Raw genomic sequence first — 25,998 nt, 5'->3', positions numbered from 1 at the left:
GATAAATGGACAAACAAAAGGTGCTACATACACACAATGAAATATTATTTGGCCATAAAAAGAAGGAAATTCTGACACATGCTACAATTTGGATGAACTTTGAGGACATGATGCTACGTGAAACAAGCCAGTCACAAAAGACATACAACTCCACTTACCTGTAGTACCTAGAATAGGCAAATTTACAGAAACAAAAGGTAGGGTAGAGGTTTCCAGGATTGAGGTTGGGGGGAAGGGGGAGTTATCATTAAATGGATACAAAATTTGTTTGGGATGCTGGAAAATTTCTGGAAATAGATAGTGGTGATAGCTGCACAACACTTTGTATGTACTTAGTGCCACAGAGTTGAATACTTTAAAATGGTTACAAGAGTACACTTTCTGTTAGGTATATTTTTAAAAGTTTAAAAATTAAATGTGCTTTAGACCGTGACTTAAAAAAAAAAAGGCAACAGCTGCATCTGTCTTTACCTCACTTTCAAAAGATACAAGGATTTGCTATATAGATCCTTCCCATAAGAGCCTGACACACCAGGAACGTGACCCCAGTACTTAATCTCCAGGTACAACACCTCCACAGGGGCCTAACACCTTTGGCCCCTTGGCCAGCTAAGACCACCCTGGATGAAAGGTGCCACATGAATGGAAACATCCCCTTTTCCCTGCCCTTCCCTCCACTCATAGGCAGCTGATTTCTCTAAGAAGGCTGGGCAGCCAGGCCCATTCTGGGTCAGCATCAACTACTACCCTGTTATAAATCCTTCCCCACAAAGCACTGGAGACTGGTCCTCTCACTGTGCCAAGAAGTCTTTTTCCTAACCATCTGTAATCCATTCAAAGGCACCCAGCAGGAAGTGGTGGCGAGGAAAACCCCTGCACAAGGCAACTGGTGGGACCACCTTGCCTCTTGCTCACAGCCAACAACAGGAAGTCCTCCTTTCTCTGGACACAGAACATCTGTGGGAGTTCTGAAAGCTGCTGGGCGCCTGTCAGGGCCTAAGTGTACTCGAGACAGATGCACACAAAATTTGGTCAGAAACACAAGCTGTATTGAATTTTTAAATTAACCCTGAAGAAAATTCATTTGAGAAACCAAAACAAACCCCAGACCCTAAGAGGGAAAAACAACAACAACAATATATGAAAACTAACCTCAAAACTGCTTTCTTCTGATTTCTGTGGACAATGAGACCACAACCTCAAGTAGTTCCAGTCCTTCTCATCGTGGTTCCCCCTCCAGTCTGGTGTTGTCAGCTGCTTCTTCCTAATAGTGAGAGCTTCATTTTTGACCCTATAAGCTGAAACTCTCAAAGTGTTCCAATAGTGAGCTGGGACTGGCCTATACAGGCTTGTAAAAGCAAATTATTAAATTTTCAGGAATTTGGTGAGCCAATTAAGAAATTATTAAAAATTACATAAGCTAAAATTAAATGTGCTATTTTTAAAAAGAATAAATACTTAAACCGCTTCTATTTATCTTGTTACATTTTACTATTATCTATGCTTTGGGCAGAGGTTGAGAACTTTTTGTAGAAAGTTCCAGGTAGTAAATATTTTAGCTTCTGAGGGTCTCTGTCTCAGCCATCTCACTCAACCATGGTGGTGAGTACAAAAGTAACCTAAGACAATAGATGAATGAATGAACATGGCTATGCTCCAATAAAACTTTATTTACAAAGACAGGTGACAAGGATTCCACTGATAGACCATAGTTTGCTAACTGCTGCTCTTTATTTACATTTACTGTATCTGCACAGAAGAAATCCTATATAAGGGCTCTAATGTGCACCTCTTCCCAACTCAGTTCAGTGACAACATACTGATGTGAAATGCAATGATATAAGAGCTTACATCACAGAAACCATCAAATGCTACAAATCAGGGTTTTATTTGATTACCTAGTTTTAAGAAGGTGATGCAGAAAACTTTAGAGATGCAAATTTAAAAGTATATCATGTTGATAAAGAATATGCTGGAGGCTGCCAAGAGGGAGGGGGTGAGAGAGGGATGAATTGGGAGTCTGAGATTAGCAGATGCAAAACTGGTATACAGAATAAACAAGGTCTTACTGTATAGCACATGATAAACCAAAATGGAAAAGAATATGAAAAGGAATATATATGTACACATATATGTGTATATAACTGAGTTACTTAGCTGTAGAACAGTAATTAACACAACACTGTAAATCAACTATACTTCAATAAACGAGAGAGAAAAAGTATATCATGTTGATAGCTGTATTTGAAAAGCACACAAAAATGAGACTATATTCTCTTGGTACTTGAGAACTATTATCCAATTCAGCGAGGAAGTCGCTGCTGTCACCAACGATCGAGCAAAGTTCCCATGCACATCTTTGTTCTTTCGCTTTCACCTTCCTCACTGACTTCAATGAAAATAGCAACCAGCACTTACACCAGATCAACACTTGTTATCAACTTCAAACTCGGGTTGGCCAGCGGGATAAGATTTTGGCAAAAATCAACAAAAGCATTCTGTGAGAATCAACTGCTGATATGAAATTTACCGTAAAGAGTATTAAATATTGTATGATTTGTAAACTGTATGCTAAACACCCTTTTGTCAGTAAAATGTATAATAAACCTATACATGTACACGTTCAAATTTGTTTAGAGAGCGAGCTGTTAAGCGTTTACTAGCACAACGTTGATTGTGATAGAAAAGAATTTCCTGATTAACTTCCAGAGCAGTGAGACCTAACAGAGAAAGAGAGATTGACCCTACTCCCAACACAATGAAGAGCAACACATACACAAACATTACCAAACAAAAAAGGCATCTGTTTCCTTGAAATGCCATTAAAAAAATGGAATTGTACAGGGTACCATGGAGGTGTGCCATTGGAATATATTATGAACTGTTTCTCTTCAGTGTTAATGGAAGATCCAGGATTCATCCTAACTCCTTTTTCCAAAAATGACTTTCTGGAGGAACTCACAGCCCTCACTAGGTCTAGCCATTCCAGCCATCTGTGATGAAGCACTCAGTCATTCACTCACTTATTCCTCAAACACTAACTGGCCTCCAATTACACATCCTTACCTGTGCTCTAGATAGACACACAAACCAAAGAGTCTCTGCTCCCAAGTCAAAGGTCGTGCAGGCCGCAGACTGATAAAATCTCTTCCTTCCCTGGGCTCCATGCATTCAAGCCACATTCACAGTGAATGAATTTCAGTCCTGAGTTCCTGGAGGTCAGGGGCCAGGGCGAGTGCATCTGTGCATTCTGCACACCTCCCCCCACCCCTGCCCCCGACCCAGTGCCTGGGTGGTTGGTTCCTTTCGAGGGAACAGGTGCTGTAGGAAGCACTGTTTTAGATACAGAACCTGAGCAGCATCACACAATTACCTTCAGCAGTTCACCGAACCCAGGCTAAATGCTGGGCTCCTGCTGGAAGGTAGGAGAGGGATTATTTTAAATGTAATTATCCTCTTCCTTCCCCAGATTAAAGAAGAGGATCACTTGAGTGTGTGGGAAAATGTTTCTCAATGTTTTTAAACTCATACTCTACCAAGATGTGGTCACACTTTACTTCTGAGATTTGCATACAAAGCTCACTCTATATATCTAGAATTTTCCATTGATTATGAGTTCTCACACTATAGGTGCATCTTGCTGAAATATGCCCAGTCCTTGCCCTTGCTCCTCCTTAGCTCAAACCATGGATATTCAACTTCTTACTCTGAAAACTGTTAATTAGAGGGGAGAAAGTAACTCTGCCTTTTTAGAAGGAACTTAATAGTTCATCTTTACTAAATGAGAAAGAGCTCTTCTTTATATATGAATGTCAGCCAGTAAATGTAGATCAGAATGACAAAATTTATTTTTTATTTTTTTGGCCACATCATGTGGCTAATAGGATTTCAGTTCCCAGACCAGTGACTGAACCCACACCCTTGGCAACAGAAGTGTGGATTGCTAACCACTGGACCACCAGGGAATTCCCAGAATGATGGAATTTGAAAATGACCACTGCACAACTCCCCAAGAAACAACTGATCCAGCAAGGATCTTCAGTGGAGGCCAAGATGGTTCTAAGAAATTTCTCTTTGGGGACCAGTGTTGTCAGTTGGTGCCAAAGCATCACCCACGGAATGGCATGCTAACCATAGGTAGAAAGCATATCTTTGAGATAGAGAGAGGTGGTCACCACCTTTCCAAGTGATCAATATCTAATAATAGGACACCTGACATCATGGATCCCTGCTGAAATGTTCAATGAAGCATTTAGAATCATCTGGACATATTTTTGCCAAAATGTTGAGCCTAAATCTGAGGCTTTAGCTCTAACTTCTGGTATATAGGGTAACCAGATCATAGAAAAAGAAGGTAAATGAAACCATGAGGAAGTGATCAGACAGATCAGAATGGGGAGCAATTTAAACAGCAATGTTATATATATATATATATATATATACACACACATACATATACACAGAAATACACACATATGCACATATATCTATACATATATACACATACATCCATGGGTCCCTAGATTTAAACTGACTAAAGAGGCATAGAAACCAAATGTAATTCATGAAACTTGATAGGATCCTGCATATATATTTAAAAATATATTCAGAAATAAAGCAACTATAAACTTTTTTTTTTATCGGGGGGACAACAGGGGAAATTTGAATACAAACCAAGTAGTAGATGCTATTAGGGGATTACCACTAGTTTTCTAAATGTGATTCTGGTATTATGATTATGTCAGAGAATGCTTTTATTTTTAGGAGATACATGCATGTGTGCTTCAGTCGTGTCTGACTCTGCGACCCCATGGACTGTAGACCACCAGGCTCCTCTGTCCATGGGGTTCTCCAGGCAAGAATACTGGAGTGGGTTGCCATGCCCTCCTCCAGGGGATCTTCCCAACCCAGAGATCGAACCCACGTTTCATTATGTTTCCTGCATTGGCAGGCAGGTTCTTTATCACTAGTGCCACCTGGGAAGCCCTTAGGAGACACAGGCTGAAGTATTTAGGGTGAAGTGTCATGCTGTCTGCAACTTACTTCCAAATGGTTCAGCAAGAACACACATAACATAGTTATATAAGATGAGGCTCTGAGAACTTAAGTAAGTAGCTCAAGGTTACACAATCAAATGTGTCAAGATAATAAGTATTTAGAGGTGAAGTGTCATGATGTCAACAACTGATTTCCAAAGGGTACAGAAATATATAAATATATATATATATATATATCTTTATAAAAAATCAGATTAAATGTGAACTGATTTTTACTCTAAGGAATGCATATGTGAATGCCCATGGTGCTATTATTTCAACTTTTTTCATACGTGTGAAAATTTTTAATTTTAACATTAAGATGGTGGGGTAAAAAAGAAACAAGGGTGCAAGTGGTGGGCTTTACCACCAAATCTGAACCAAGAAACTTTATGCTGCTTAAAGGTGTCTATGAGCCAAACCATAGCACTCTTCCAGTGAATTTTCATCACTGACTCAGGACCCCATGGAGGATCCTGGGGCTGCAACACCCTATGCTGAGCTGAACCTTTTTGCCATGTGGCTCCAAAGAGCCACCTGAGCAGAAACTTCAGGAGGCTTGCCAGTTCTCGGAATTGTAACAATGTCAAAAAATCAGGTACTAAATCCAAGAGACTCAGGGATCATCTCCAGATTGCTTCTAAAGAGGAAAATATAAATGCAGAGTTGTTTAAAGAATACAGAGCTTCAGTTTTATGAGATGACAAAAGTTTGGGGGATTAGTTGCAGGACAATACAAATGTACTTAACAATCCTGAAAGTGAAAGTCACTCAGTTGTGTCTGATTCTTTGTGACCCCGTGGACAATACAGTCCATGGAATTCTCCAGGCCAGAATACTGGAGTGAGTAGCCATTCCCTTCTGCAGGGGATCTTCCCAACCCAGGAATCAAACCCAGGTTTCCTGCATTGCAGGCAGATTCTTCACCACCTGAGCCACCAGGGAAGCCCAAGCAAACTGGAGTAGGTCGCCTATCCCTTCTCCAGGGCATCTTCCCAACCCAGGGGTTGAACCAGGTCTCCTGCAATGCCAGTGGATTCTTTACCAACTGAGCTATCAGGGAACTGTACCCTTAAGAATGATTAAACTGATAAATCTTATATTATATGTATTTTACCACATTAAAAAAAAAAAGAAAAAGAAAAGAAATGAAAATGCAGGTCTATCAAGACACATACCTGAAAACCAAACTGGATGTCTAGCTGAATTGAAGCACTCTTTTTAGTTGAAAACAACTCAGGGAAGAAAAGGGGAAGATGTGGTTCCTTCTCCCTCACCCTGACATCCACCAGATTATCATGAATGCAGTTGTGAAAATAATATATCAAGGTGAGCAACAGAATGGCCACAAAGTGTAAGGTGTAGGGGCTGAAGTGCACGATGGGTATGGCCAGCAGCATGGTACCCAGAGGCAGGGCAGGCAGCACAGCCCATGAGGCTGGCGAAGCTTCTGCAGAAGGAGTGGGGCCTGGGCCCTGCAGCAGCGAAGGGAGGCAAAGACCAAAGGTGAGCACGAGGAAGGAACGGGGCTGGTAAGGGGCACACCACCTGTCAGGGTTTGAAGGGACTGAGGCACAGGGGACCCAGAACACTGCATTAACTGCAGTCGGTGGGGGAAGTGATGATAGGTTTTCACTCCAGGAACAACCTGATAAAATGTGACTTTTCGGGAGATTAATTTTGAATTGGTATGCTGGGAAGATGGAGACAGGGAGGCCAATTAAGCAGCTATTATAAAAACTGAGGCTTGCCTCGGGTGGGGGCAGAGGGAGTGGAGGGAATGGAGAGGGGTAGACGGCTGCTCCTACAGAGGGAGCAGGAGGGTGAGAGGAAGGGAGGGTCTTTCCCAAGATAGTGGCTAAGGGAAGATATAAAGAAAGCTGTGCACCTGCACTGTGTCTGGGGGGTTGGGGGGTCCAGTGAGAACCTCTGTGAGGGGTTGTCCAACACAGCACACCAGAGGGGTGAGCAAGGAGCAGGGCGGGCTCCCACAGAGCAAACCCTGGAGGGAGGGGAGAGCCAGCAGCGGGGGCCAGCAGGACAGGTGGAAAAGTAGGCATCACCAAAACTTTGGAAAAGAAAATAACGTGTCCCAAAGGCTTGAGGGCAGTCTACTATCTAATGAAATCCCTAATAATCTCATTTGGAAAGCAAACAGCCTCCCAGTCTAAGGCTGGATTGTTCTATATTGGATTTGCACAAAACAGAGCCAGCTCTCTTTTTAAAGGTCTTCTGCCAGTAAGTGTTTGGTCTGAGCCTCTGAAAGTGGCAGGGCTCTCTTGAGTCCATTTGCCCTGCTTCTGCAAAAGATGGCGAGGAGGGACACAACGGTCAAGGTCAAGGGTATAGTGCCAAAGAACAGAAGCCTGGAGTCTGAGGATAGGGCTCACTGGGCTGACGCTGGCGGGTGGGAAGAATGGAGCCAGCCTCACCCAAACGTGACTTGTTTCACTTTCCCAACATTTCCCTTTCTTCCTGACAGTCTGCAGCAGATTCTGTCATGTGGGAAAGGTCCTCCAGCCCACGAGCTCTTGGCCTCTCCGGGAGGATCGAAACACTGGCCAGCAGACCAAGTGGCTGGGGCCCATCAAAGGTCACTTGAAACTCCACACTGATGAGGGAACTGAGTAGGAGGGACAGCGCTAAAGAGGAAACACATGTAAAACCACTGAGAGAGAGAGAGAAACTCCAGTTCCTTCTAGGATCAGCCAGGCCCCCACCAAATGCAAAATGCCCGAGTTAATGGGGAGTAGCTGAAAGCCAGAATCACAGACCTGAACATCACCACGTGGCCCTGCCTGCATATGGGAGATGCATTCTGTGTCTCTCTCGGCCACTCCAGTCACAGACTCTTCTTTGTCACTGCCCTTCAGCCAGTCACAGCTAAGGTATCTCTATAGCTGAAGAAGGCAAAGGTCTTTCACACCCACTTAGCAGGTGCACTGCCCATCAAAAGGACATCTCTAACTGGCGGGCAGTGAAAAGGAGTCTCCATTCCATCATCCAAAGGAGCACACCCTTCATGAAATTACTAACAATCCCAACGCCAAGAGGGAAACTGAAAAGCGGCCGAGAAAATGTTCAAAAGGAGGAAAAAAAGAGAGAGAAATCATCACCGTAGATAGATGCCCCTGGAGTTGCCTGGCAACCATCTTTGCTAACACCTTCTCCCAAAAAGGAACAGTTTGAGTCAGCTCCTGAGATATCCCCGAGGCCAGGGCTCTGACCACAGAGGCCCCAGAGCTGGGGCTTTGGGATGAAAAAGCATTTCACTGAGGGGAAGACCTGGGGCCCTATCAGCAGGCCACTGGCTCACACACATGAGACAGAAGAAAAATATAACCATTTTGTTTAAAGATTATGCCTTTTGAGGCAGGGCTGGTACTAGAGTGAGGCAGGGCTGGCACTAGGGTGAGGCAAGTGAGGTGCTCAGGCTGCAACATTTAAGGAGGCCCTCGCTCTGCACGTGCAGGAGCCTGCGTGGGCATCTGTAAATGTGTCCTGGATGCCCCGCTGGCCTCACCTTAGTTCAAGCCCTGCTCCTAGAGCAACATTAGGACACAGTGCTTAAGAGTACTATCTCCAGGGGACTTCCCTGGCAGTCCAGCGGTTAAGACTGTGCTTCCAAGGCAGGGGGTACAGGCTTGATCCCTGGCCATGGGACAGATCTCACATGCCATATGGTGCAAACAAAAATTAAAGAAAAAAAAAAAGAGTACTGATCTGGAATCTTCCTGCCTCTCAGTTCAAATCCCAGTTCTTCTTCCTCACTGTATCACCTTGGGTAAATCACTTAACCTCTCTGAGCCTGTATCCTAATCTCTAACACGAAACTGATAATAGGAATTGTCTCACAGAATGTCATGAGGATTACATGAGAAAAATGCACATTTAGTTCTATGTCTGGTATCTACTCAATACCCAGTAAATGGAAGCTAGGACTGTTATTTTTAAAAACACATAAACAACATCATCAATTTTTAAAACATGTAAGCAGCTCCCCAGAATCCCCTAAACTGAGCCTATGGAAACCAAGTGTCTGGGAGTGGTCCTGGTGTCTTAGATTTTTAAGAGCTTCACAAAGGATTCCCAAGGTGGGCAGGGTCAAGAGCCACTTCCTGTAACTGAAGTTCAGTAAATATCAGAGCCCCCGGGGAAGCTTGTTAAAATGCACACTCCTATGCTCCAGGCCAAGTGTTTCTGATTCAGTGTCACTGCAACCTGGGATGCTAAGTTAAGTACCTAGGTGATTTCAACACAGGGTCCCCAAAAGGGCCACACTTTGGAAAACTAAAACTGACTCACCCTTGAAAACTCACAGCACAGGAACATGGGTCCAACTCCTCTTGTTTTTATTCCTGGCATCCTTAAAGCACCAGGGATAAAATATTGACTAAAGATGCCCAGTGAGCCCAGGCACACTCCTGGAGCAGTAAGGATGCTATCTGCCCCTTGGAAGTGGCAGCTCATGTAAGGCAAGGAAAAGGCCCCAAGTATCTGATAAAAGTGACAACCATCATAACAATAGCTTACACTACTGAGTACCTAATGTATACCAGATAGTACTTCATGTATTTTCACATCAACCCTAAGAGCTGGTATTACTCCTATTCTGAAAATGATGAAACTGAGGCTCAGAAAAGTTATCTTACTACACAGCTTCTAAGTGGCTAGGTCCAAATTTAAATAATGCTCCATTGAAGCTTCTGAGTCTGCAACATCGATGTATATTTGCAATAAAATATACCTAAAATTTTATCATTTTAGCCATTTTTAAGTGTTTGGTTCACTGTCACCATCATCAATCTATCAGAACTTTTTCATTTTTCCCACCTGGAACTCTATACCCATTAAACACAGACTCTCAGTAGAGAATTCCCCCTCCCCAGTCCCTGGTGACCTTGTTCTCAAAGTTCTCTACTCTTGTTCTCAATGGATTTAATTCTTTTAGGAAACCTGCATAAGTGGAATCATATAATATTTGTCCTTTTGTGGCCACTACGCTCCTAAAAAGAACTAGACATCACCTCGATCTGACACGAGCAAACTAAGCATGTGTCTCAACCATCTTCCATACCCTGGTTAGTGTCATCAGTTTGGATGTCCTATCTCCCCACCCCCAACCTGGGACTCCATGACCTATTGGAGTATTGGGGCAGGGTCACAGAGCTCCTCCACTCTCACCGTCCCCCAGCAGAAAGTGTCCTTGAACTGTTCATATTCAGAGAATCACAATTAGCTTCACAGAGCAGGTTTGTTGATAACTGCTTCTGTGTTCAAAGAGGCTGTCAGTGAGTCACTTTTATCTTTTCCTGGTGTTACTCTGTCCTGCCCTAGAGAGTATTTACTTGGTTTACTTTTTTCTTTAAGCACCTGATCCCTAAAATTGGCAAGCAGAATTATGTTATGAAACCACAGGTACAAGGATAAAGCATCCATACAAAAACAAAAGCTTTCCCCACAGTAGAATTCTAGCTTGACTTAGCAGCAACTGCATAGCCAAAACTAACACCAGAACGGGAACAGTCCTTGGCCTCAGCTCCCTTGCAGGAAGCACTTCCCTAGACTCTCATCATTAGTTCAAGTGCCTCCGGGTCCAAACCCAGGTCCATTCGGCTGATGTGGCCAATCTGAGCTCGGCCACAGTAAAGAGTAAGACAGCCAGCCCGCCAGCCAGCATTAGCTGGGAGCCCATCCTCGGCACAACGTCGTACCAAGAATTTTAGGAGAGAGAGACACAAGGAAGTCGGCCCTTGACATTCAGTTTCTACAGTTTGGAAAAAGGTCAACCCACTGACCTTTCCATTATGGCTACCTTCAGTTACTGCAGGCATGATTAGACTCCCAGTGGTCAAGCCCTGGAGATTCCCCTGTAGTCCCCATGTGGCAAGACAGGTGTGGGGGCTCCCAAGAAGTGACCCACAGCACTGGGGGAGGCGGAGAGGGGCGGCCTCTCCTCAAGGCGCTGCCGGCCTGGGGAGGGCATACAGTTGTGGGCAGCTACTCCTCTCACCCTTCTGAAGTCGTCTGTCTTGCTCTCTGGCACAGGGGTGTGCTCCAGCCTCACTTCCATGTCCGAGGATTTTCTCAGCAGTGCCTTGTCCACAAACAGCTGGTAGTTGTTCTTGAGGGGAGGGGTAAAGCTGGGAACGACCTGCATCACCGTCTTGGTGATGTCACTTCTGGGGCAGCCACCAAACGATGCGAGTTTCCAGATGTGAACCCTGGCCACCTCGGGGGTTGTGGTCCTTGGGTAAAAAGGGGTTGATAAGGGCAGGGTCTTGCTGTGTCTGCTGTTACCACTTTATGTCTACTTCCAAAGGATGTCATGAAAGAAACAAAACGTCAGGGATGAAAGGTGAGCCCAAAGGATATAAACACGATGTACACAGAAAACCAGGCAAAACCCCCATTTTTCTAACTTTCTTAAATCACTTCTGGAGTGGAGCGAGCAGGCCCCTGTGAGTCACTGGCTAGAGTGAACGTAGCCTTCCAGTCCCAAATAATGCCGCAGACCACTTGGCACGTGGGCCAGAGCCCTGAGGAATCAGATCCTCCACTGCTCTCCCTATTCTCTAATCCTTAACGTGGAAATCCTGCAGCCAGCCGCTCTGCTCTCCATCATGTGCATCCCCATTTCAAACAAATCCCAGGGGTAATCAACTGCACAGAATGCCAGTTGTATTTCCAGTCTGACTTTAAATATAAACTGAAATCCTTATTGCTTCACCATGCTGCTTTTGACATCAGGGGCCCCCATACAATAAATGCCATCATTATCAGAATTGGTGGCTTCGGGTCTCATCCACCCACAGTGAGGGAGGGCTGAGCCGAACCTGAATCTCAGTGCTGTCGCCATTTACTATGGACATGAAGTTTCGGAGGGGTCATCTTGGAAATCTGGAGAAAAGCTCAGTGAGGGGTGGAGTCTTCTCCATTTAGATGCTTCCAAATGTAGCCCCCTGCAGGCAACAGTCACAACTCCACACCTGCCTGCTGAGGATTCAGTAAGGCCGCCTCACAGGGAACTTGGGCCTAAGACATGGACAGATAGATAGTAGCAGAATATTGCTGAGTCTGTTTCTCTTGTGTTCTTACCTTTCCAGCCTCATGTTACACCAGCGGTTCTCTTATCAGGGTGATTTGGCACCATCCCAGCCCACTGCTGGGATCTTTGGCAATGTCTGGAGACATTTTTGGCTTTTTCAACTCAGGGGAAGGGGAGGTGCCACTGGAATCCAGTGGCAGAGGCTAAGGATGCTGCTAAACATCCACCACCACCCCAGGACAGTGCTCTACCACAAAGAAGTAGAGTCCCTGCTGAGAAACTCTGTACCACTCTCTGCTTCGCTATCATCACGCCAGTGACAGACTTTTTAGTTTCTAGAGCATTGCATATTCTCTCACACTTTGGGCCTGCACACACGTTGTTTCTTTTAAATCTGTCCCACCCAGCTCTGCATATTCATTCTCCAGGTTTTGGCATAAATAACATTTCCTCAGGAATACACACCCTGAGCCCTGAACCTAAATTAGGCCCCCCATCATGCTTTCCAATAGTACCCCAGTTTTCCCTTTCTGAGCACTCATCATGGTCGCCATGACTTTTTTAACGCTTGCCTTGGCTGCTAGGATGGGAGCGTCGCGAGGAGGGGCTCGTGCTCGTTCACCGCTGCCCCTCCCCAGGCCCAGCCTAGTGTCGGTCCACTGTCACCTGGTCCCAAAGGCATGATGGAGGCCAAGAGAGCAGAAGCAGGTATGAAAAACTAACCAAGGGATTTCCCTGGTGGTTCAGTGGTTAAGAATCCACCTTCTAATGCAGGGAACATGGGTTTGATCCCTAGTCGGGGAATGAATATCACACATGTTGTGCAGCAACTAAGCTTATGTGCCACAATTATTAATACTAGGACACACGCCACAACTAGAGAGAAGCCCGCTCACTTCAACTACTGAGCCTGCATGCTGCTAGCAAAAAGATCCCGCACGACACAAAAGTCCTGCATGCCACAACTAAGACCCGATGCACCCAAAAATCAGTACAAATCAACCAACAAATAAAAACTAAGCAAGATACCCAGAGGCTTAAACTACCCTCCCACTATGCTGTTGTTTAGTCACTAAGTTGTGTCTGACTCTTTTGCAACCCCATGGATAGTAGCCGGCCAAGCTCCTCTGTCCATGGAATTCTCCAGGCAACACTGGAGTGGGTAGTATTTCCCTTCTCCAGGTAATCTTCCCAACCCAGGGATCGAATACAGGTCTCCCAAATTGCAGGTAGATTCTTTTACCAGCTGAGCCACAAGGGAACACTGGAGTGGGTTGCCATTTCCTTCTCCAGGGAATCTTTCCGACCCAGGAATTAAACCCACATCACCTGTATGGGCAGGCAAATTCTTTACCACTGAGTCACCAGGGAAGCCCCATCTTCCCAATATGCAGGCACAAAAGAGAGAGGCAGGCTGAACTGCCTCTGATGTGGACCACTACCTAAGATAAATGGAAATGGCAAGATACTATGTAATACTTCTAGGATATTATCAGCCACCTGGGTAAAGCAGGCAGGAAAAACTATCCATGTATCTACTTGAATGCACATAGATGATCTTGAAAAGGATACACAAGCAACTGGGGACAAGGGTAAAAGAGAGACTTTCTTTTTCACTGAATATCCCTCTCAACTGTGTAACATATGAACGTTATTGAAAAAAATAAGAAACATTTTAATGAGAGAGAAAAACAGTTTACATCCTCCAGCTATAAAAGCATCATTCCTGTAGACTGACATGATGAGAAGCCAGCACAGGGTAACTGGGCTTAGGCAGCAAGATCACATGCAGTGTTTCAAAGTGTGCCCAACCTGCCTAACTTCCTATTTTGGGAGGAGCTAGAGCTACATTTTCTCCACAGAAGAACTCAAGTGCATAGAAATACTTGTATGTATAAAAAGATACTTATTTTAGAGGCTCTGTATTTTCAAAACTAGATGGTGTTGAAAATGCCCTCTCAGCTTTGCCATCTTGGTCGTGGTGCTCCCCCTTCTCTATCAGCTGGATGAAACTGTGAAGTTGATTCATTCTCCAAGTCCTCTCCTCCTTTTCATCTTCCCTCCCTATCGCATTGAGGCCACTCCACTTCTCCTGTCCTTTCATCCCAAACACTGGGCAAAAGAAGAGAGATGATAATGAAATGCCAAAGTGAACAAATGCTGCTGCTTATTAGCAAAAGGGGAGGAAGGTAGGCTTAATGGAGAAAGAAGTTGAAATTAATGGTGAAAATGAGGTTTATCAGTGTAATCTGTGGACTGGGTGTCTTCCCATTGCCTATTAGCATAGATAACAGAGTTGTCTGTAAAATGATAAAGGGGACCAGTCCACAGTTTCCCATAAATCTCAACCACTTGTCGCTAGCTTCCCTGACTTGGATTCAAAGAACCCTTCGTTCTTATCAGATCAGTTGCCATCTTTTTGCCCCAGCCAGCTATAACTGAAAAATTCTTAAACTTGAGTTGAACACGCTCCCATGTTCCCTGCTTCCTCCTGTGCTTCAGCCTAACTCCACCAGCATTAGCAGAACACCAAACTCTCACAATCACAGCACAGTCACAGCAAGATCTTACTGGCCCCAGAACAGTTTTCAGACTGGAAGCATTCCACAAGTTTACCTACATCAAATCAAAACACCTGGCAATACTGATGCACAGAAACATGCCTGAAGTAACGAAGGTAGGCCTCCAAAGGACCCAAACAATGATTCATTGAGGACTTTCTATCCTTACTGACCAAAGAACTTATCAATCAATTAAAAAAAATTTTTTTTAAACATCCTGGTCCCCAGAAAGAACTCTGCAAACTCTTCTCAGCCATAAGTCCCAAACTGCCAAAGTAATTTTTTCTAGCACTTGATAAAACTTATCAATGACTACATATCAACTGTACTCCATCAAAAGTATGGATATCACAGAAATCAGCTTTCAAAAAATCTTCAGCTTTATAAAATTATGATAACATGGTTTACTCTAGAAATAAAATTTCTGATTGGGTATATCTTTTTCATTCATCACTGATTAGTTAAAAACCCTCATTAATTCTAATAATAAAATATTCTAGAACTAGCTTCATTAACATATGATGATAATAATCTTAATAACATCTAAAAAATAAGAAAGGCAAAAATTCATTAAGCACTTACTATGTGCTAAACTCTTTTGTATTGTCTCAGTTAATCCTCACAACAACCCTGCTATTATCTCTGAACTTTTTGGGCAACTTGATGTATAGTTCAGGACATCGATGAGCCATACACACCTGGTCCTTATTTATAAATGCACATTCTTTAAAAAATAAAAAGTTCAGGTGAGGCAATTAGAAAAGAGAGGCATCTTTCTAAATCATGAAGTTTTCCCCCAATTAGCTTAGAAAAATGTCTTCCAATAAATCTATGAAGCTAGAGAAAGAAAATTATTTTAAAAGGTTAACTAGATGAATTGGCCTTTCTTGGAATTTTCTATCATAATGGCAGCTCACATCTTAGATTAAGCTAATCAGGTTTCTGGGACCCTCCCTTTGAGGAAATCTTAGCACCTCAGATCCAGGTCTATCCCCTCTCCACTATGGGGAACACATCACCCTGGGTTTTGGTCACAGACCCTTAATTTTCTCAGAGTCTGAAAGACCACACAACACTGACAAACTATTTGCAGGACAATTAGGCTTGTGTACGAGATGCAGTGATGTTTGGCACCAAGAGCTTATAAAAAGAGAAAATAAGTCCAGTAGTTGTAGTTTAAGATATTTCTAATGTGAAGGCTTGCTTTTTGTTGTTGTTTAGTCACTAAGTTGTGTACGGCTCTCTGTGACCCCACGGACCGGAGCCCACCAGCCTGCTGTCCATGGGATTTCCCCAGCAAGAATACTGGGCTGAGTTGCCATTTCCTCCTCCAAGGGATCTTCCTGACCGAGGAATTGAACCCACATCTCCTGCATTGGCAGGTGAACTGTCTACCGTTAAACATTCTGTATAGTATGACTGCATCTCAAATGTAGGTACATTCAATAAAGAAACTTAAGTTCATAGGTCTCAGAAGGACCAGAGGCGATTTTAAAAACCACTCCCTTACTTTACAAGAAACAGAGCAGGCCCAAACAAGGAAAGTGAGGTTCCCAAGGTCATACACTGGAATTAGAAAGCGGATTCAAAGCCCTCTCTCCTGCTCCCGTCACCCTTCAGTCTGCCCTCAATATAACCCCACATGACGACATTCAAGCACAGAAATAACTATGCCTTCTGAACCCAGGTGATGATCTGGCAAGGTTCAAAAGTATTTGCAAAAAAAAAAAAAAGCATTTGCCAAATTCCTCTTGACATAATTGTAGCTAACTTTGGATAAACAGTAACATGAACGTGAAGACTTTATTACAGAAATCTCAAATCATTCAGCTAACACTTCATACTGATATAGGTGGAGCACTGAAGTAGAAAAAGATTCAAGGAATGGAGAAGGAACTATATTACAATAGTCAGGTTGTTCAAAAGTTCCCAAGTCCTTCCTTCCTTCTGAAGCTGTGGCTAGATGGAGGCAGAAAATAAAATGATTCTTTTTTCATTTTTCCAGACTGGCTTTTCCCCCAGAGTTTAGTCCATAAAAAAATATCATATCACAATGTTCACAGCAGCATTATTCACAATAGTAAAAAGGTGTAAACAAGCTAAATGTCCATTAACAGATGGATGATAAACAAAACATGATATATACATACAATGGAATATTATTCAGCCATAAAAAGGAATGAAATTGTGATACATACTGCCTCATGAATAAACCATGAAAATATGATGCTAAGTGAAAGAAGATGGACACAAAGGGTCATATATAGTATCTAGAATAGACAACTTCATAAAGACAGAAAATAGAATACAGGTTTCCAGGGCTCAGCCCCAGGGGAGGGGAAATAGAAAATTATTACATTAATATAATGGAGACAGGGTTTCTGGCTGAGATGATGAAAAAGCTCAGGAAATGAATAGTGTTGAGAGTTGTACAACACTGTGACTATACTTAGTATCACTGAATTGTGAGACTTTAAAATGGTTAAAATGATTTTACATTTATTTTATAATAAAAAAATTCACATCAAAATCTAAATCATATACCTTCATTTCTTAATTGGAATTCCTAAATTCACCTATTAATTGCTATTAAAGCACAGTCTCAAGACCTGCTTACTATTGATGATATCCTGGTCCATCTATGTATGCTCACCACATGGAGAAACACAGTCACACCCAGGCCATGTTGTGTCCTGCAAAGATCCATCCACAATCAGGTACCTGGAGCTTCCCACACAATAACTCCAGCAAGAAGGCCAATGGCAAGACAAAAGTAACCAGTGTTTCTGGGGATTTTGGCAACCAAATACCCTGATACCAAGTCTCAGCTAAATCGTTAAACTCCTCACCACGGGAAGCAGAGATACAGTTCACACACACAATCTATCCATGAAAAAAACTGTGTGCACATCCCAGGAGAACTCCAGGAACTGCTAACCCAGGCCTGCTCCACCAGGCCCACAAACAAAGAGATTTCAGCCCATACATGGCTATTTGGTAAACTGAGCAATCACACAGTTACACTGAAAAGTGGGGCTCCGTCATACAAATGCACATAGTTAGGAGCTAAATCTTTGTATCTTTACAGGTGAAAGAATAAGCAAGATGTGCCACTTGTGGCTTCTAAGGAAAGGAGAGCTTTACATTTTTTTTTTTCTTAAAAGAACCTATTTCTCATGAGGTAAAAAGAATCTGAAAATAAGGGTTTTCTGAAATAGAAGCCTGGGGGAGGGGGCAGGCTCCCTGTGTGTTATAGTCATAATCTATCAGCCAGGCCTTAGAGGCGCCAACTCTGGGCTATACCATGACCGTTATTCAACTTTAAGGGTTTTCACAAGCTCATCTCTTCTGGAAACCTCTTCATTGCCACTGGTCTGGTGACTGAGTCCCATAAGCTTTTAAAGGTGTCAAGAGTTTGTCTGTGAAGAAAAACAATTACCAGTGATACTTTCCAATGCCAACACACATGGACACTGAGCACAAGTAAGCTGCCACTTGTAAGAAGGCCACTTGACATCATTCCCTTGTGCATCCTAAAGACACATGTCAAGATCACACTAAGATATTTAGAGGCAAACATCTTTAGAATACGGTTTCGTTTCCAATCAAAGTGCTTAATTAGCAGAAACATTATGCTAGAGAGCTGTCCTTGAATATGCATGCATTTTAACCTCCATGTCATTTTTTTTCTGAAGCACAAATTCTCCTCTCACTGGATGGTCAGGAAACAATTAGGCACAGAAAACCAACTATCTGAGGTGTGATCCACAAACAAGTTCCATCTTTCCAAGCAGGTTTCGGCTGCCTACCAGGGTGACAACGCGTTTTATGAGGGAAACCATCCTTTGGCATCTAATGGCCTTTTTCTCCATTCATTTTGGATGAGCCAGGCTCCTATGGCCTAGTTATGGCTGAACGCTTTCAACACTTCCCGCCAACCTCTTCTGCACCCCTGCACTTCCTCCCACCTCCAATTTCAGTCAACCACATTTACAAGACACCAGTTAGTAAATCACAATTCAATTGAACCCATCCATTCGTTCAACAGAAAGTGGTCTCTGGAGTTGCTCCGTGTGAAGCCCATAGGCCACAGTTACACATGGCAGGCTTGCAAACGTGCATGGGCCATGATTTATTCATGATGACCATGTGTGTTAGATGCCCAGTTCCAGCAGGCTGTGGCTTCACTCACCTGCCTCTGTCTGGGATGACCTAGCTACTCACTGTGTTCCATTTTAGGTACTGTATTTCCACGCTGGGGAAACAGAGATGGGTGACCGGCTGGAGGCTATATACACAGATGCCCCTAACCCTGCTCACCACATTACAATCTGTGACCAAACGCAAAGTGGGCCAAACATAACCTGCTGCAAAGGTTTGCCATGTACCATGGCTTTCAGTGGAGAAGTAGCTGCTGGGATGACTGACCACGTGGGGTTCATTAAACTGTTGTGTATTTATCCACAAGGAAGGCTGGGATGCTAGTGAGTGGAGCCCTGCTCTTCATTTCAACGATTTCCACCCCCCACCATTTGGCAATAATGCTCCAAAGGTGAATAGCAGATATGTATCAGAAGGTCTAAATGTGGACTCCAGCTGAAGTGCAGGAAACTTCTGCCTTCAATAGTCTCGACCCCTCTACCCACCCCCCCCCCCCAGTTGCATTTGTACTTTGAAAGAAGTTAACATGAAGCAGTAGTCACCTGGGCGTGCTCAATTTTTGACAAGCCTTAGTCACTCTGTACCCAGCAGAACAATTCACATTATAGTCGAAATCCTGTGAAGATTCTGCCACACATGCTAACACTAAAATGCCAGTAGCTCCACTTACCTTCTTTATTAAGCCTCATAACCTCCCTGCTTTTTCCACCCTCTTTTCCAGCCTCTTCTAAATCTACATCTGCAGATGAAAAAGAAAAGGAAAAAAGAAAATAAGGAAAAAAAGAGAGGAAAAAAAAGGGGGGGAGGCAAAGTCAAGGGGGGAAGGGAGAGTGTTTATTTGCAAACAGATCGATATAAATACTGGATATGAAAATCTTTCAAAAATTGACAATGCAACATTTTCTCCCAAGTCCGGATTTCCATCTACCTGGCCCACATAGGTACCAAAAAAAAAAAAAAAAACTATGCAAGCAGCAACAGAGTAGCCTTTTAAACGGATACACCGTGGGGCTGTGAAAGCCCACCCCGCGGGCTGCCACGGGGAGAGGGCACAGACAGACAGACAGACAGCCCTGGCAGCAGGGCCTCTCTCTGTGCACTGATGATCTGTCTCTGTGTGTATTTATTTGGAGAGAGGGAGAAGCATGGAGGACACCGGGGGCCACTCTCTCTCCACACACACACTTTTTCCCAGTGGCTCTAGGTGAATGGAAAGGTTACAGGGTAATAAAAGGAGGAGGAGGCGGTGGGGTTCTTACTGTCGGAGCAGTGTAATTTGGCGGCGTCGATCCAGGAGGACCAGGGTTTGCCCAGAAACGCCTCCGGACTGGGCACTTTGCGATCCAGTGTCGCCATTGCTCTTCCTTCTTGTTGCTTTTTCCCTGTTCCTTCGGCAGCAGCAGCCGAGAGACACGGGATTCGAGAACGCTCCGACGTCATCTTCGGAACGTTCCGACATTGAGTGTTCTGAAAGGGGGAGGGAGGGAGGGAGGGATGGGAGGAGGGAGGCGGAGGAGGAGGAGAGAGCAAGGAGGAGGAGCCGGCGTTCAGCGCCCGGCTGGGCTCGACTCGGCTCTCGGCATCCGCGGCCGCCAGGGGCAGCAGAGAGGCGCCCGGAGGCCCGGCGCCTGCACGCCTGCAGCCAGCACGCCCGCCGCCGGGGGCGGGGCTGAGCGCTGGAACCAGAGGATGCAGCGTGGGGCGTGAGGATGCTGCGGCGCCGCCGGCACCCGGCGCCCGCTAGCCGGGGTCCTAGGGGCCAGACGTGTGAGAGGGGGTTGAGGGCGACCTGGGAGAGGCGCGACCTGGGGCCGTGGGAGGGGTGGTCTTCCCCGCAGAGTTGCGCTCCAGGACAGAAAGTTTTTGCGTGCAGCCCTTCCAGCGCGTCCTGCCCTCGCCGGTTCCTGTCGCCCACGGTGAGGCGCCCCCGAGAGGATCCCTGCCGCTTTGTGGAGAGGGGCCAGCAACCCCCCTCCCCCGACGACCACCTCAAGGGAGGAGACCCCGGTGACCTCTCCTCCCAGACACCACTCCCTCCACCTTTTCTTCTCTTTCTCGGTGGACCTTGGGTGGTGGAGGATTCTGCGGATGCCTTTGGGAGCTGAGAGCAATGGGTAGATGGAAGTGGTTCTAAAAGCAGGTGAGTTTGGAGCTAGAGGAGCTGCCTTCCCATCTCAGTCTGCGGGGCGTTGCAAAGCTCAAAACTCGGGGCCCCGCAATGCGAGCCTCCGGCTCTCAGAGAACCACTGCGCACACTTTGCTCCACATCCACGGTAGTGGGAGTGAGGACTCACCCACTTTCCGAAGATGCTGCTTAGCGGACCAAGCCCCTGGAGCCGTTTCCAGCACTTCCTCTTTTGAGATGAGGGTCTCCCGGATTAGCGCAGGCAATGAGGGATTTTCAGGCTTAACTGCTCTGGCCAGCTGTAATAGAGAGGAAGCGTTAGATTTCCTCTGGATTTTGGACATTTGATGCTTTCATTGAGATTCCCACCACTTCCTCCCTCCTCCCCCAGGGGTTGGCAGCAAAGGTGTTAAAAGGTCTTCTGGTATCTCTCATTTAAAAAAAAATTTTTTTTCATTTTCTAGGAATTACCTAAAATATATGGACTCTACCGCACAATCGACATATTTCCCTCTTTTTCCCCAGCACCCTTTTAGTTCTCACAGCCTATTTCTGCCCCGTGACTGAAGCTCACGGATTTGAAGTTTCTCTGTCCTGAAGTCTGCTCTGGCTCTGTCATATAATGTCCCTGCACTTGGCATCCTGTATCTCAAAGCCAGGATCAGGATGGGCGATGAAGGAGGAGCTTCCAGTTGATCTTCAGTTGTGATGTTTGTGTGAATGGGCTTGTTTTTGGTCAGACCCAAATAAATTTCATTTGCCTTTGCTCTCTTTGGTAGGGTTCCTACATAGGAACCACTAAATGGCTAAGGTGTCACTGAGTGGAGATTCTCATTTGAAGGACTGAGAGTGTTAGCAGATTTTTTTTTTTTTTTACTTACTGATCTCATATGTCAGACACCATGCTTGACATTTCCATCCATCCATCCATCTTTTCAACAATTATTGCTTGTCATGGACTACCATCCCCAGCAGAGAAAGAGAAGTGAGACCCAGGCTAGTTCTGGTGATGATACAATCTGATGGTCTCTGTGGAAGAAGGAAGGTGTGAAACTTACCAGCTTCTTGGAAAAACAAGCCATGTACCCAGTGACTGGCCAGGTCAGTGAGTGGTATGGCCTCTCAGAGCTGTGCCTATCTGTGGGAGGAACTGAAATCTAGTTTGAAGTGATCAGAAAATGCGTCACAGAGAAGATTAGGCACAGAGGAAACTACTCTGCTCTGCACTTTGGAAATGGGAGAGAATTTATAATGGTAAGGTGAAGATTGGTCTTGCCAAGGGAAGGGGGAGTAATGGTGTCAGCAGAGGCTTCAAGCTGAGCAAGTGTGGTGTGTTTGCATGTTGAGTGTGGTTTACCTGAGATGATGGGTTATTATTTGGGATTTGGGAGTGATGAGTTTGTATTCAGGCTTGGGTCAAATTATGAAAGGCATCTTATGGCAGACTAAAGAATTTGGGTTTTGTTGACAATGGGGAGCCACTAAAGGGCTTTCTGTAGTAAAAGGATAAATGGAAAGTATGACTTAGAAAGATTACTTTCTGGCCTTGGTGTCCAGGATGTATTGGACTAGAGAAGTTGGTGAGAAAAGTAGTGCTGCACTATCCATGGTGGAAGAAACGAAAGCCTGAATGGTGGTCCCTTGCATATGGAGAAGAGAGAGCAGGAATGAGAGACACTGTGAAGTAAGGTGCCTCATCTGAGGGTGTGTTGCATGACTGGATTTGGGGAAAGGGAGAAAGAGAGAGAGAACGAGAGCGCTCAGAGGTAGAAGTAATGAGATCTCGGAACATTTTCCTCTTCCCCTGTAGCTTTCCAATATTCTTCCCATTTTGGTGTTTATTCCTCATTGTATATGCAAAGGTGGTAGGCAGCTTCTCGGATGACCCCAATGATCTCCACATCTTAGTGTGCATGTCCTACTGTGTAGGCTGGACCTAGTGACTTGTTTCTAACCAACAGAACTTGGTAGAGTGATGTCCCTTCAGAGGTTAAGTTACAAAAAGACTGTGGCTTCAGTCTCGCTCACTCTTATTCTCATTGACTTGGTCTTAGGGAAGGCCATAGCTGTGTTGTGAGGTACTCTTTGGAGAGGTGCGTGTGGCAGGGAACAGAGGAGGCTTCTGGCCGACAGTCCGTGAGGAACTGAGGCTCTTTGTTCAGTAGGCAGTGAGGTGCTGAATCCTGTCAACAGCCACGTGAGTCTGGAAGTTCATCCTTTTCCAGTCAAGCCTTGAGATCACAGCCCTGGGCCTCAACTGTGAAAGACCTCGAGGCAGAGGCTCCCAGCTAAGTCAAGCCTGTATTCCCAATCCACATAAACTGTGAGATCATTAGTGCTTGTCATTTTCAATTATTAAGTTTTGGGGTAACTTGTTACATAGCAATATATAACTAATACAGAATGGTTTGGGTGTAAAGTGATAGAATAACAAAAAACTTACTAGAAAAATACATTTAACAAAGGAAGAAGTCTGAGCAGTGTTCCCTGTTCCTCTTTTGAGCCTGCTGTGAGTTGTATACCATTTGTTTTTCTAAATTTTTTGCCAGCTTTGTGCAACTGGTTTACACTGGTATCTCCTGCATGCTGAGTTTGGTATTTTATCTTTATCCTTTGGGTACTCGAGTTTTTGCTATTTAAACTCAATCATCACTTCATAGAGAGATCTCTAACCCTAAGGTCATTGTGTAAGTATTGGGAAAATTCTTTACTGATAGTGATGCCACCACAGTGGTGGCTATTACAACACTACTCTCCTTGAGGTATGTGGAAGGTACAGTGATTAAGGGACTCAAGCCCAGGGGCTGAGAGTCAGTGACTTAAGCTTCCAGAAAATTGTCTCTTCTGGGAGTGACTTTAAGTCACTCAAAAAAGAAAAAAAACGAAAGCTTGTATGTCATCAGGAAATGTCAGGGCATCTAAGGTGCAGGAGAAACAAAGCTATATTCACTACTTTAACATTACTTTACTACTCTAGCTGAGCTTCTCAAGTTATTTCTGCCCAGCTCTCTGAAGATGGTATGACAGCCCAAATATTATTCCCTTCTAGCTGGGAGGATTTTAGTTTGCAGTATAGTAAAGCATGGGCTGGAATCTCAAAATGATTTGGCATCTCTCCAAAACAAGACTTTGGCTACCATTGCCATGTTTCACTGATAGAACATGTATACATGATTGCAGTTAGAATTACCAGGTGTAATTGTAGTTTCCACTCTACGCCTTCCATAGTTTCTCTGACTATAGAGATAACAATAACCATAACCCATCTATGACTTTGTAACTGTGGATAACATGGCCATCAATTAAATTACACTGCTGGGAGCCAGAGAATGAAGAAAGCCTTGCTCATCCAACTACTAGACTTTTACACTTGACTTTAGATGAAAATTGAGGTGAGTTGGGAGTAGTATTAGGGTCAGTATGGTGCATATATATATTTATATACATGTCTATACTTACATACCAACTGTGTATATAGCAAATTTATTGCAGACTTGAATTTCTTTTGGTAGTAAATAGTCACAAATTTTCTTTAGTGACAACAAGAACCTTACACATCCTTAATAGGAATAAATTGACCTGCAAAACAGTAATTTAAAGCATGTTAGTATAATGTCTATGTGATAAAACTGTCTAGCAAAGGTGTAACACCTTCTTCCTGCATGATTAATGTTTAAGGAAGATAAAAGGGGTGTAAATATTTTTATTGTTTTATTATCTTTCTCAGAAAAATGACAGTGGTTGGTTTAATTAAAAAGGAGACTCTCCCACAGACCAAATAAAGAAATCAATTCAATGGAGATGACAATGGAAAATACCTATTTAATTTGAATAACACCTGGTTCTGGGGAAATGTGCAACAAATACAGAGCCTGCATTCACTTAGTCTGATTCATGTGCTGTTTCAGCACATTATTGAAAAGAAGAGGGAATATTAGCGCTCTCATTTGAGGATATTAAACTCCTGCTGGGGTCGAGGTGCTGTGTGCACACCCTACTTTCTACCTAGACCGTTGTTGGGAGTTACCTGGAGGCGACAAAGAGAAAATGACATGTTCCATTAAAACGAGGCATCCCTGGAATTGTTTGATGTTCTTTGCCTTAATTGAATCCATCTATCCCATCTGCCACTCTGCTATTTTCCTAACCCTCTCTCTCTGAGAATTATAATTTGGGGGGAAGTTTGTTACATACATTGTTACCTTTTATAAAAGCTCCCTGCATCTGGAGGGCAGGTGTGCCATCTTACTTGCCTTGTTAGATTAGATTGCCTGCCTCTTCCCCGCCTCCTGCATGATGGTGGATCAAATAAGACTGGGATAAAAGATTCCCAGTAGCACCAGCAATAGGAAAGGAAACAGGAATTCAAGGCTTTTTGTTATTAGTTTCAATATAAGATCCTAGTCATGCCAGGTCTGAATAAACACAGACTCTGTTAATAAATAATACTACAAAAACATGAGATCTGTATTCTGTCTGGGGCAAAAAAGCCAACATATTGTATTGTCTCAAGTAGAACTGCCTTGAATCCTCTGGCATATTCAACTGTGACTTTGATCACTTGGGACGCCCTTGTTTTTGTTGTCTAGTCGTTGTCATATACTACTCCTGCAGCCCGCCAGGCTCCTCTGTCCATGGAATTCCCCAGGCGAGAATACTGGAGTGCTTGCCATTCCCTTCTCCAGGGGATCTTCCTGGTGCAGGGACTGAACCCAAGTCTCCTGCACTGGCAGGCAGATTCTTTATCACTGAGCCACCAGAGAAGCCCGGGGCTCCCCGGACCAGCTCTAATGCTACAGGCTAAGGTGACCTCTGCTTCCTGGTGTGTGGTAAAGCCAGCTGCACACCTAACCACCACTCTTTCTCAGGGGTCGAGCAGGAAAAAAGATAGCATCTCTTTAGCCTTGTTCTAGAAATCACTTTGAGCCCTTCACCTGAATATAAATAAATACAGATTTAACATTAATGTACACAGATTAGCTGAAGCAGAGTCCACTCACTCCATCCAAACTGCCAGTAATACAGTAGGGGAGGCAGTACAGTTGGAGGCCGGAGCACAAGCTTGAG

The 25,998-nt window shown here is 44.2% G+C and overlaps 1 protein-coding gene and 1 long non-coding RNA gene across 7 annotated transcripts in view; one reads left to right on the top strand and one right to left on the bottom strand.

The window, feature by feature from the left end:
- ATXN7L1 (ataxin 7 like 1) overlaps positions 1 to 20,284 on the bottom strand; it is a 251,977-nt gene extending 231,693 nt beyond the window's left edge. For all 6 annotated transcript variants that reach the window (XM_020888568.2, XM_020888569.2, XM_020888578.2 and 3 more), the window contains exons 1-2: positions 20,066 to 20,284; positions 19,477 to 19,545 (exon numbers count right to left, since the gene is read on the bottom strand). In XM_020888568.2, coding sequence (XP_020744227.2) covers positions 19,477 to 19,545; positions 20,066 to 20,246 — 250 coding nt within the window. In that variant the 5' untranslated portion in view covers positions 20,247 to 20,284. The remainder of the gene's footprint in view (positions 1 to 19,476; positions 19,546 to 20,065) is intronic.
- Positions 20,285 to 20,407: 123 nt separating this feature from the next.
- Positions 20,408 to 21,703, top strand: LOC139035642 (uncharacterized). The gene is made up of 2 exons (XR_011488298.1): positions 20,408 to 20,946; positions 21,396 to 21,703. It is a non-coding gene; the product is annotated as an uncharacterized lncRNA (long non-coding RNA).
- Positions 21,704 to 25,998: the final 4,295 nt, after the last annotated feature.

This window comes from Odocoileus virginianus, chromosome 1 (genome assembly GCF_023699985.2).
Source record: "Odocoileus virginianus isolate 20LAN1187 ecotype Illinois chromosome 1, Ovbor_1.2, whole genome shotgun sequence".
Taxonomy (NCBI): Eukaryota; Metazoa; Chordata; class Mammalia; order Artiodactyla; family Cervidae; genus Odocoileus; species Odocoileus virginianus.
The sequence above is the reverse complement of the archived record's forward strand: the minus strand, read 5'-3'. Positions and strand labels throughout refer to the sequence as shown.